The sequence below is a fragment of the Notolabrus celidotus genome, chromosome 8 (genome assembly GCF_009762535.1).
Source record: "Notolabrus celidotus isolate fNotCel1 chromosome 8, fNotCel1.pri, whole genome shotgun sequence".
NCBI lineage: Eukaryota > Metazoa > Chordata > Actinopteri > Labriformes > Labridae > Notolabrus > Notolabrus celidotus.
The window spans coordinates 34671445-34684569 of record NC_048279.1 but is presented as its reverse complement, the minus strand read 5'-3'; the positions used below and the strand labels follow the sequence as shown (position 1 = coordinate 34684569).

The 13125-nt window shown below is 40.9% G+C and overlaps 2 protein-coding genes across 3 annotated transcripts in view; one reads left to right on the top strand and one right to left on the bottom strand.

Moving 5' to 3' along the window:
- The window catches only part of htr4 (5-hydroxytryptamine receptor 4), a 364595-nt gene that overhangs the window by 18898 nt on the left and 332572 nt on the right, over positions 1-13125 (top strand). The gene's annotated exons all lie outside the window — the stretch shown is intronic.
- Positions 5668-8489, bottom strand: LOC117817247 (hyaluronan-mediated motility receptor-like). 2 transcript variants are annotated; one of them, XM_034689824.1, is made up of 2 exons: positions 6955-8489; positions 5668-6093 (listed from the first exon to the last, which is right to left on the bottom strand). In XM_034689824.1, the coding sequence occupies exons 1-2, from the start codon at positions 8345-8347 to the stop codon at positions 5987-5989; spliced, it is 1500 nt and encodes a 499-aa protein (XP_034545715.1). In that variant the 5' UTR covers positions 8348-8489; the 3' UTR covers positions 5668-5986. The 2 variants fall into 2 exon arrangements, with proteins under 2 accessions (XP_034545715.1, XP_034545714.1); XM_034689823.1 differs by having other exon boundaries at positions 5668-7816; positions 7898-8441.

The following is a 13125-nucleotide window of genomic DNA, read 5'->3' as shown; positions in this document are numbered from 1 at the left end:
GTGTCCTTCCAGAGTTTTGTTTAATATTGTGGAATCCAGCATCATCTGCCAAATACTTGGATTTGTGACACTTATGGAACATCTAAATAAATTTTGTTTTAGCCGGAGCCAGCCTCAAGCGTATCCTCGATGAACTGCAGTTTTTAGCACTTCCGCATTGGACTCGTATCTTTGGACCGGAGGTTGCCCCTTGGTCTTCTTAAACACCATGCTAAAGTATAAGTTAAAACCTGATGAGACACAGCAACAATATAGGATAATAGATGAAATGCAGCCATTAACCCTCCTGTATGTTGTGGGTCAAATTGACCCTTTTTAAAGTTTGTTTTTGGCAATATCTGCCTTCCAAACCAGCTAAATGCTGCATAAAAATCTGGGCAGCATGTGACAGAAGAGGCGTCGTGTTAATTTATCTACATCACTTCATAAAAAAAAAAAGTAATTGAAAATAAAATAAATAAAAAATCTGTCATGTAAAACTATTGTATTTATATTTAGGGCTTTCCAATGTACATTAAAAAAGTTTTAACATTAATTTTAATGAAAAACGAGTGAGTTATCCTCATTGAACCATGATCTGTGAGGATTAAAGAACACCAATGGACCAAGTCTGGATTTTTAATGGTTAGTAATGGAGCTAAAAATTAGATTTAAAAAATGTGTATTGGGATTTTTTGGGGTTCTGACACTTTAGGATAATTGAATATGCCCAGGCAAGGCAAGGCAGCTTTATTTGTATAGCGCATTTCATACACAAGGGCAACTCAATGTGCTTTACATTAAAACATTAAAATCATTGGAGACATTCAGACAGGCATAAAAGAACATAATTAAAATGACAAATATAATAAAACAGAAAAGAAAAGGAAAATTTGAAATATATTAAAAATTACAATAAAATTTTAATTTAAAGTGAGTTAAAATAATCTAAGATAGGACGGCAGTGGCAAATAAAAAAGTCTTAATCTTTGATTTAAAAGAGGTGAGAGTTGGAGCAGACCTGCAGCTTTCAGGGAGTGTGTTCCAGATATGTGGTGCATAATGACTAAACGCTGCTTCACCATGTTTCCTTCTGACTCTAGGGACTGAAAGCAGACCAGTACCTGATGACCTCAGAGGTCGAGGTGGTTCATAAAGTAGTAGCAGATCAGCAATATATTTTGGACCTAAACCATTCAGGTCTGATTTTAAAGTCTATTCTCTGACAGACAGGAAGCCAGTGTAGAGATCTAAGAACTGGAGTGATGTGGTCTACTTTGTTGGTCCTTGTTAGGACTCGAGCAGCAGCATTCTGTATGAATATGGTCAAATTGACCCAGGAACAAACTGTAACTCCATGAATTTGTGGGACAAATAAAGGAGTATCTTATCTTATCTTATCTTATTATTGCTGTTCCAGAGAAACAAACATATCCGGAGGGTTAACTAAGTTGTCTGGCACTGAAGCCCTAGTCTTTTGGCTTCTACTGAAAACATAAATATCAACATGTTTTGGACAATAATCAAACAACAAGGTCCAAAGAGCAGGACAAAAGGCTTTGGATGAACATAAGATTATTGTCAGTCGCACAGGTCTTGTAAATATAAGTTAGGGTGGTTTAAAAGGGGATATAAAAACAAATAATTGGTGATGTTATTGCTCCAAAAGATCAGCCTCTGCAGTACTGACGATGAATGGTAGTGAGGACATTGTTCAGCATTACATACTATAAGCAGGATTTCCACCAGAATTAGGTCTAAATGTGTTCATACATCAAAAAGGACATGAACAAAACGCTGCCTCGTCTGCATGGCTCCACAAAGTCAAACCCTGTTCATGGTTAATGGGGCGGCTGCAGCAGCTTGCCTTTTGGAAAAAATAATACAGACTTACAAACCAATACTGAGCCGTCCCCGGGCACACAGAATAATAATGTATGCTACTTATTCAGATAGAGGACTTTCTCTTTCAAATGGCTGCTGCATTGTGTTTGTACAAAAAATGGTTGAATACTATGAGGAGGCTATTCTTCATTTTTGGTCCATTGGGTGTTTTCTAGCCATGTTAGAAAAAATGGCCCCACTGAATTATGGGAATTAATCTTGAACACAAGGCACACAGATTATGCTTTTTAAATGGGATTCTAGATTGGTCAGGCGAGTACTCGGGTCCAGACTAATATTTAAAGGGGACATATCACGCTTTTTTCATCAACATATATTGGTCTAAGAGGTCCCCAAAACATGTCTTTAAAGTTTATGCTCAAAAAAACACTTTGAAATCAGATTTTGGCATGCCTGAAAAGTCCTCTTCTTCATTCCTCATCAGAACACTCTGTTTTCCCTCTGACCACGCCCCCTCCGGAAGTGGATGTGCCTCGGCTCTCCAGCACGTTGATCTAATGTTTACATGTTGGCTGAATATACACGGCTGCTCAGAGATCACGTTACTTCAACCCTCTGAATCTGATCCTGACGGAGAGGCGCCTGTAGCAGGACCTTTCTGAACGATTGGTCACAGATTTAGTGTTTCTTGTTGTTTTATTTATCAGTATGTAGACGTGTGTCTTGGTACACAGCTACAAACATGTAGCTATGTGGCTATGCTAATTAGCTCTAGCACTTATCCATGATAAATAAAAATCATCCACTAGATCTTCAAATCTGCAGACGTGGGGAGTAAAACCGACCTCTGCCAGAGAGGCAGCAGGACCTTTCTGAAGGATTGGTCACAGATTTAGTGTTTCTTGTTGTTTTATTTGCAGTATGTCGACGTGTGTCTTGGTACACAGCTACAGCTACGAACATATAGCTATGTGGCTATGCTAATTAGCTCTAGCACTTATCCATGACAAATAAAAATCATCCACTAGATCTTCAAATCTGCAGACGTGGGGAGTAAAACCGACCTTTGTGTTTATTAAGACAGCCTACAACTAGCATGCCTCCCTCCTAAGCTCCTTGTTAGCACACATTTGTGCAGGTAATGAAAAACGGAGGGGGGATTCAGTATTATTTTATACAGTCTATGGGCTGAACAAGCTCCGAGCTCTGACTCCGTGACAGACCGGATATTGTTGTTACGTAACAAAAACACGGAAGTCTGAAACGGCTCGTTTCACACACATTTACAGAAAGGTGGAGAAATCAAAACAGGGGCAGAATGGATTTTTTTCATTCTCGGGGGGTTTGTAGACATGCCAGGGACACATATTTCAGGTAGAGAACCATTAAAAAGTCAATTTTGCATGATATGTCACCTTTAATATTTCTCTAAATAATTTGGGATTTAGATGTGATTTTTTTTTTTATTTGCAGATATTCCCCCATTAGATTGGTACTACTGAATTGTTTGGCTCTACCCTGGTTAGCTTCTGAGACGAGACAAGATTGGATGTGTTTAGGTTGTTGTAACCTTAACGGCTGAATTCCACCAGATTCGTGTCAGGTCCATCTCCGATCCGTCACGGCACAGGATCTGATAGGATTCTATTCTAGTCAATGTGTTAACTTCCACTGGATCCACTCTGTTGCCTTCTGGCTCTGTCTCTGATCCAGCAGGTCGAAGCCCTCCAGATCAGATACACAAGACTTTTATTTTTGCCCATGACACTTTAAAACTTTTAATACCTTTTTTAATAAGCATCTGTCTGTGAGGTCTTTAACTTGTGCATAATATAGTTAAGAGAAGTCATTTATGACAGAAAGGACAGATCTACGTGAAGAAAAGTAGCTCTTGTTGTGTCCACTGTTCAGTGAAAGAAGTTAGCTAAACCAAACAAACAAACAATATGAGGTTCAGAAGGTCTTTAAGCACTGGTCCTTTACCTACACTGCAATAAATTACTAAAAACATGCCCTCAATGCATTCAAAAGTGTTTGAGATTTTAAAAAGACCTATGCAACAAAACACAGACATTTTGACTTTCTGTCCTGATGTTCACGGACAACATTTGAATGTGGAAAGAACACAACTTTTAGCTCCGTTTGCCTTCTACTAAATATTTGTGTACACAGCAGAGCCTCCACACTTTCATGAACGATGTTCTTCAAAAAGATCAAACAGACCCAGACTTTATACCTGCAGACAAAGTTTTCTTTATGATCTATAGATAAGACTTACTGGAAGACGCTGACGTAGTTTGATGTGAGGTCGTCTGAGTTTGAGGACTGCAGCCGCCTCGCTTCATTAACAGCAGAAGATGTAATGAGCCGGTATGAGCAGGTCTGACCTGACTCGGCCGTTACAAACGTGGGATAAAAAGTTTCATGCTAAGAACGTGTAATGTCTGTAACACTGATCAAGTTTCAATCCATAAAGACCGAATGGATATCGCCACAATAGAAGTAAACACTGTAATTTTTAACATAGATATGAATGTCTGCAGAGAGAGGGTGCTGTATCACCAGATGTTGTGTAGTCGGAAGGGTCTGAACTTTTGTTTAACCTACTACTTGTTTAAAAATGTTGACTGCAGAAAACATTTTCTAAACCTGGTGTGACGCCCACAAATGTGTGGTCCCAGGTATGGTATTATTTTTTAAATTGTATTATTATTATTGTGTATATATTTTTTTTCTAAATAAAACAGATCTTCTACTAGATCCGGCAAAAGAAACACGTCCATGCCGTGCTGGTTGCGTTCAGCAGCTGCTCTCCACCATCGTGGATTAAATCAAGCTGTAGACGCGGAGCTTTTTACGGTAATGGCGGCAACAACGTCAAACATCAAATATTAAACAGACGTCCCCGCCTCCGCCTTTGTCACTAACGCACACCGGGGGATAAAAATCATCAATGAAGATGAGACAGATGCATGGAGGTGAGGAGAGCTGGTTCATAAAGCACACCTGCTGCAGGTAGAGACCAAGCTAACACTGAACCCCTCAGATAATAACTCAGCCTGTCACAGGAAGTCATCACGCCATCTTTAAAGACGCACAGCACAGAGGGAAACATGGATTCTGAATGTCCGACGGTCCGGTTCTCAGCCTTGTAACACTGCTGTCATTGAGCGCATCTGAATCCTTGCCAGAGTACAACCCGGAGACTACGGAGTGATAAAACTAATAAATGATATAAGTTCTGATTTGAAATGAATAATTTTCAGATTCTGGATTTTTTATGTCTTTAGATTCAGAGTCAGATGGCTCAAACATGCAGGCTGTGAACGCTCTCTTGACCTGTCAATCAAAGAGTTGGCGCCCACGCCAACACAGTCCTGAGAAATACTCTGACCTGTAAAATAAGCTGTTTTTGAACAGTGTTTTTATAGTTATGGATGTTTATTTTCACTCAGATATTAGTTGAAGCTTGATTACACATTTAATTTTGATATTCTATTTTCATTTTAAATATTCCATTTATGTTTCCAGGCCTTTAAGCCCATTAAAAATTGATAAAAACTCACCTTTGATTCCAAAAGAAACCTATGGCGAGTTATAACTGAGAAAAAAGTCCAAATTATGAGACAGTACGTCAACCATGAGATTAAGAGTCCAAATTATGTTGCAGTTGTTGTAATGTTTGAGATAATGAGTCATATTTTGAGATAAAAAGTTGAAATAATTAGTTAAAATAAATTGCATTGTCTTCTGCAGAACAAATAAATGCATGAAACCAGTCCATGTGTCAGCTCCTGCAGTGCCCCAATCACACCAGTTACACATTTAATCAGAGAAATTGCAAACAGTAAATACGTTTTAATGGTTTTTATTAGAATAAGCAAATTAGAGTTTGACAATTATGGACTGAAGGGGAAACCGAAGTTCTCGGTGAAAACCCTACAGCGTTGGAGAGAAGAAGACTTCACTCAGACGTTTGGATCACTGAGTCTTTGAAAGAGGTTTTGGTTTCTGTGGGTTCAGGGATGAGGATTTAAGGGGGTTATGGAGGTCTAGGATGGTGGATTTTGGCTTTGAAGAGTTTTTGGGGGCCTGTTGGTGTACAATCAGTTTTTCTTTGGGGGACTGGTGCATCTGTGACTTCCGGTTGGATGGAAGGTGGTTACTCTTCTGGTCCAAATGTGTCACATCGTGGGAAGACACTTTTGGAAAAAAACGACCTCACCCTCTGTGCAAACGACTTAGAGGTTTCCACAGGAGCAGTCTCATCTTCAGTTTCTGACTCCTCCTCCTGTTTTGGTTGGTAATTCACAGAAAAAAGTTCATTGGGTGTTGTGGTTACTTTTTTCTCTGCCTGCGGTTGATTATTTCTAAACGACTCATAGGTTTCCACTGAAGCAGTCTCATCTTCAGTTTCTGACTCCTCCTCCTCAGAAAAAACTTCATGGGGTGGTCGGGTTACCATTTTCTTCTCCAACTGATCTTTTAGGTGGGGGGAACCACCATCAATTTTAGAATGATATGGTTTCACACATATGGCTGTGGTGTTTAGTGAACAGGATGCAGTGTTAATGTCACTAGGATGCACTGATGGAGTCCGATCAGTTTTTCCTTGGGGGACTGGTGCATCTGTGACTTCCGGTTGGATGGACAGTGGTTCCACTTGGGGTCCAACTTTGTTTTGTCCTTTGAAGATACTTTTGGAAAAAAACGACCTCACCCTCTGTGCAATCGACTTAGAGGTTTCCACAGGAGCAGTCTCATCTTCAGTTTCTGACTCCTCCTCCTGTTTTGGTTGGTAATTCACAGAAAAAAGTTCATAGGGTGTTGTGGTTACTTTTTTCTCTGCCTGCGGTTGATTATTTCTAAACGACTCATAGGTTTCCACGGGAGCAGTCTCATCTTCAGTTTCTGACTCCTCCTCCACAGTAAAAACTTCATGGGGTGGTCGGGTTACCATTTTCTTCTCCAACTGATCTTTTAGGTGGGGGGAACCACCATCAATTTTAGAATGATATGGTTTCACACATATGGCTGTGGTGTTTAGTGAACAGGATGCAGTGTTAATGTCACTAGGATGCACTGATGGAGTACGATCAGTTTTTCCTTGGGGGACTGGAGCAGTCTCATCTTCAGTTTCTGACTCCTCCTCCTGTTTTGGTTGGTAATCCACAGAAAAAAGTTCATAGGGTGTTGTGGTTACTTTTTTCTTTGCCTGTGGTTGATTATTTCTAAACGACTCATAGGTTTCCACGGAAGCAGTCTCATCTTCAGTTTCTGACTCCTCCTCCACAGTAAAAACTTCATGGGGTGGTCGGGTTACCATTTTCTTCTCCAACTGATCTTTTAGGTGGGGGGAACCACCATCAATTTTAGAATGATATGGTTTCACACTTATGGCTATGGTGTTTAGTGAACAGGATGCAGTGTTAATGTCACTAGGATGCACTGATGGAGTACGATCAGTTTTTCCTTGGGGGACTGGAGCAGTCTCATCTTCAGTTTCTGACTCCTCCTCCTGTTCTCTTTGGTAATCCACAGAAAAAAGTTCATGGGGTGTTCGGGTTGCCTTTTTCTTCGCCAACTGATCTTTTAGGTCATTCACCTGAACAATCTGCAGTCTTAAATCTGCGATCTCATTTTGAATGATGTCAGCGAATCTTTTCCGCTCATTGATTTCTGTGATGTACTCATGCCTTTCTGCCTCGTGTTCTAGATTCTGATCATCCAGCTGATTCTGTAACTGATTGATTTCTCTGTTCTTAATCCCTAGCATCCTCTGTTTCTCACGTTCAATGGCTTTAACTTCATGTTGAAGATCTTCCACACATTCTGACGGGCCAGTGTTTTCTCTTCGGAGGTATATTAGCTCCTCTTCTGCTTTTACCTTATCCAAACGTTCCTTTGTGTATAGGTCCTTTAGTATTTTCACTTCTTGCTTTAGTTCACTATTCAAATCATACAACATAGCTGACCCATAGATATCTCCCACCTGCTGTTGATTATTTAAATCTTTCACCTCCTCAAGGTGAGGCAGCACAATCTTCGCCCTTTTTTCAATATGATTCTCTACCTGGTCTTTTTGTGAAGCCTCGATCTCCTCAATCCGCTTAATCCATTTTTTGTCTCGTTTCTCAATAAAATAATGCATTTCATCATCGGCTATCTGCTGCTCCTCTATGATCTTCTCCTCATAATATCTGCAAATATCAGCCACCCGATAATCTGATCGTTCTCTACAGACTTCGTTGAGCTTCATCACTTTTTTAACCCTCGTTTTTTCATTCTCAAGGTTGTTTTGCAAGTCCATGGCCCTCACTTTGGTGGACTCCAGTTCCTCCTTCAGCTCATGGATCACCCTTGTGTGGTTTTCCCGCTCCTCCTGGAAAGCCTTGGCTTCCTCTTTCAATGAACTGATGACTCTGTCTTTTTCTTTCAACTCTTCAAGCCACTGTTGTCTCTCTTCATTATTTATCTTTGGGAGGTTTATTACCATATTGTTGAGACTATCCTGGTTTTGCATTTTGAATGTGGACTCTGTCAAGTTTAGAAGTGTGGTTGAAAGTGGTTCAGTCTACCAGCACACGTCTGAATAGTTCAATACAAGGTACCATAGTCCTAACTGTGGTGATGACATCAGAGCTCTACATCAATGGCACATTCAGAATGTTGCCACGGTAACGAGCGACACCCTATAGCGTAGTGTCACGAGAGAGGGAGATAAGATCTCGTTACCGTGGCAACATTCTGAATGTGCCATTGATGTAGAGCTCTGATGTCATCACCACAGTTAGGACTGTGTACTAAAGTACCGACATTTAAAACCATGTGATGATGCTAGCTGAAGATTAGCCTGAATTGCTAAGAGAGGTTGTTTTTTCTAAAATTGTGGCAGTGGGGTAAAGTGAGACAAATGCGTTATGTTTAGTCTTAAACATATTTGAATGTAATATTACATTACATATGTTTTATTTTTTATGTCATACACATTGTAGAAAAGCCGTCATGCCAAGGCAATACACCAGGAAGACAACCTGGGGCAAAACACCCCTTGAGGAGATGGAGAGTGCAGCCGCTGAGGTCAAGGAAGGAAAGAAGTTTATAAGAGCAGCTGCAAGGGATAGAAATATTGACAAGTCAAGCCTCCTAAGATTCATAAAGAAAAAAGAGAAAGGGGAAGTAAAATTAGTAGCCTGGGGTGCAGTAGCTGAGGCAAAGAGAATATTTACAGATGAGATGGAGGAGGAGCTTGCCAAACACTTGAAACAGCTAGCTGAACAGTTCCATGGCCTTCCTCCAGTTAAGTGCCGTCATCTGGCATTTGAATACGTAGAATATATCCCTGTCCCTGCCAATTGGACAAAGACACAATGTACAAGTAGGCTGTGGTTTGCAAGAGATCACATGATTCTGTAGGTTAACTAAGGCCAACTGATCTTGCCACAAACCTAAATCTTATAATAATGCATTGTCTTCTTTAGGTGAAGACATTAGTTCTTGAATGTGTGGTTGTCAAGCTAGCTGTCAGGATTCTAACTGTTACAACATGTGTTGTTATGGTTGTTACAGAGTGGAAAAAGGAAGTGGTTCACTTTACCCCCTTGATTTCTCAGTTTACCCCTAAGCTGGGGTAAAGTGAGACACGAGACCACTTTTTTAAAAACAATCATATTTTCACTGCCCTTCGTCCTGAATACATTCTGATAATTTCCATTGCTAGGAAACATCCTGAATTAATGGGAAATTTGTAAATTTAACTGATATATCATTTTAGCTCACTTAAAGGGGAAAAAATGTTAAAAATGTCTCACTTTACCCAACTCTCCCCTACTGTTTGAAAGCTTCAATAAAGTGCTCTCCACTACCTGAGGGGCATCAAACAGCAGGACAACATGACTCGGTGGCCGGGAACATTTAACTGCTTATTAGATTTCCTTTAGGAGACAATCGTAAACAAACCAAACCAACGGCCAATTTCCACCTGACCCATGTCTGGCCTTTCTCCGATCTGTCACGGCACCGCATCTGATAGGTTACTATTCTAGTCAATGTGTTAACTTCCACTGGATCCGCTCCGTTGCATTTAGGCTGAATATCTGATCCGGCAGGTCGGAGCCCTCCGGATCAGATACACAAGACTTCCACTTTTGCCGGATGTCCGACCACGAAGCATCAATCTCAACAGAGCAGATGGAGCGGGACAGGAAGTCAGGTTTCACCAAAACAAAATGAAAACATCCGGTTAATTTTCAGAATAAAACACTCTGTGTTATCACCAGATCGTATTTCACTTAACTCCAACAACAAACCAAAGTCATGATGAGCGGAGCCAGGCCTGGAGTCAACAGGTCAGAGGTTTTCAGAGGACCAGAAAGACAACATGGATGAGGAGAGGAGAATACACAGACACAGACTTGTACTTGTATAGCGCTTTTGTAGCCTGTCTGACCACTCAAAGCGCTTTTACATACTACTCATTGTATTCACATCCATTCACTCACAGATGGTAGAGGCTGCTAATGTAAGGAACCATCAGTATTAGCTGATCTCTCATTTTGTGAGACACATTCATACACCGCTGAACAACATTTGGGGTTCAGTGTCTCACTCAAGGACACTGACATGTGACTGCCGGAGCTGGGATCAAACTGGCAACCTTCTGATTGTAAGACGACCGACTCTACCCACTGAGCCACAGCCGCCTGGTGGTAGTCCTGGGTAAATGTTGGACAACATCTCAAGAAAAATGCATGAAATACAAACAGGAATAACTCTTACTGCAGAAACTTTTTGGTTATCTTTGTTTGATCAGATCAGGTGATGGCTGCAGGATTCACATGCAGCAGTTGAGGCGACCGACAGTTTCAGGTCGACTAAGTTATCAAACAGCTGGTTATCTTTCCGTCTGATTCGATGTCTGGTTGTTTAACTGAGTGGTGGTATGACTCTGTCATGATGATGTCAGTACCCTTGCATTGCTGACATTTGAAGACTGCTCTATGAATAGCCATGGCCTGGAGGACCCATAATGCATTAGTGTTATTGTTGTGACAGAGCAGTGAGGGTGGAGGTCTCTGTACGTATCTGTGTGTTTGTATACAATGTTTGCAGTGACGACAAAGTCCATGATTCAACCAACATGTGATCCTTGACCCGACCTTCTGTTGCTCTTTATTGTAGCCCTGAGGCTGTTAGCCGTTTACTGTCTCTATATGCTGACCCCATGTTCTTGTATTAAGTACCTTTAACAAGATAAAAAGGTAATGACTGAAGAGATAAAATGTACTGAAAGACTGGGTTAGTGCCAGAACATACTGTATGTTCACTAATGCTGCAAACCCTGCTGCTCCTCTGCCAGCAGAGTCTAAACCTTTTCTATCTGATGTGTATGCAGCAGTTTGAGGACACACGTTTCACTCTGTGCTTTCTAAACCATGACTTAACATGAAAATATAGTTATTCCAAAAACATGCCATGACAAAGTGCAAATGAGTTACAGTTGTTGTGTCAAGCAGATTGCTTGCTATCCCAATAAATATTAGAATAACGTTAATATGCACACAGTTTAATCTTTCCTCCTCAAAGAACAACTGCAGGTAACTCAAAATATTCACAAGTTATTATAAGGAAGTTATTTAAAGGTATCATATTCAACTTTAACAGACCACTGACACTGGAGGAGAAGTCAGGCAACCGTAAGATTAGGCAAGTTTCCCAATAACCATGTTGACCAGCGTCATAGAATGATGATTCGATGTCTGACTGGTTGTAGAAGAGTAGAAAGACTTGATTGTCAGTTGATGTCTGTGTAGTGGACATAATGTTGATAACTCTGTGTGGACACTAGTTTGTGTAGTTTTACCAGGTTCACACAGGGGTGTCGGCCAGAACACCACTTAAAGGTGACATATCATGCAAAATGGACTTTTTAATGGTTCTCTACCAGAAATATGTGTCCCTGTCTAAAAACCCCCTGAAAATGAAAAGATTCCATTCTGCCCCTGTTCTGATTTCTCCACCTTTCTGTAAATGTGTGCTGAAACCAGCCGTTTCAGTTTTCAGTGTTTTTCATACGTCACAACGCCATCCGGTCTGTAACAGGAAGTCAGAGCTCGGAGCTTGTTCAGCCCATAGACTGTATAAAATACAACTCAACCCCTCCTCTGTTTTTCCCTCCCTGCACACATGTGCTAACAAGGAGCTTAGGAGGGAGGCATGCTAGTTGTAGGCTGTCTTAATAAACACAAAGGTCGGTTTTACTCCGACTTGAAGATCTAGTGGACGATTTTTATTTTTCATGGAAAAGTGGTAGCGCTAGTTAGCATAGCTACATGTCGTAGCTGTAGCTGTGTACCAAGACACACGTCGACATACTGATAAATAAAACAACAAGAAACACTAAATCTGTGACCAATCCTTCAGAAAGGTCCTGCTGCAGGCGCCTCTCCGTCAGGATCAGATTCTGGATCAGATTCAGAGGGTTGAAGTAAGCCGTGTATATTCAGCCAACGTGTAAACATTAGATCAACATGCTGGAGAGCCGAGGGGATGTCCACTTCCTGAGGGGGCGTGGTCAGAGGATAAACTTTAAAGACATGTTTTGGGGACCTCTTAGAACAATATATTTTGATGAAAAAAGCGTGATATGTCACCTTTAAGGCCAAATTCTCAAGCGCATGAAAAAGACAGAGAGTCGGAAGTTGGTTGATTTGGGGTTTTTACTTCGTGTGAGTGTGCGTGTGGTTTTCTACAAAGAAAAGGGACAACAAATATATCTTAAACAGGTAAAGCAATAAACACACTTCTTTATACTACCCCAATAGCTTAGCAAGAGAGCCGGTCGGTGCCGGGATGTCTACAAATCTACAAAATGAACACATGGTGAACAGCTACACTCCGAACAGTGGCTCAATAACAGTTCACAGTGCAACATCAAGATTTTAGATTAACACTCACTCTTTCATTAACGCACATCCAGCTTCTTATCACTCGTCTGTCACTGCACCCGCTCTCATCACCGCATGGCCTCACTCACAGTCAAACACTAGCTGGGGAAGCCCCTCCCACATTGAAAGTGAAAGCATCACTTAAACAGAACTGAAACCAAACAGGACTTAACATAACTTTGGGGCCTTTTCTACAGTCTGACTGGTTAATGCAAACCGCCCCATGTTAATATTCCCCTCTAAACTGTACTTCTACTGTGCCTTCCTGCACCTGCTCTGACTTACATGCATGGTAAGGGTTTTCACACTTTGGTAATGACTCGGTTCTCTGATTGCATTTGAAGCATCAGCACTG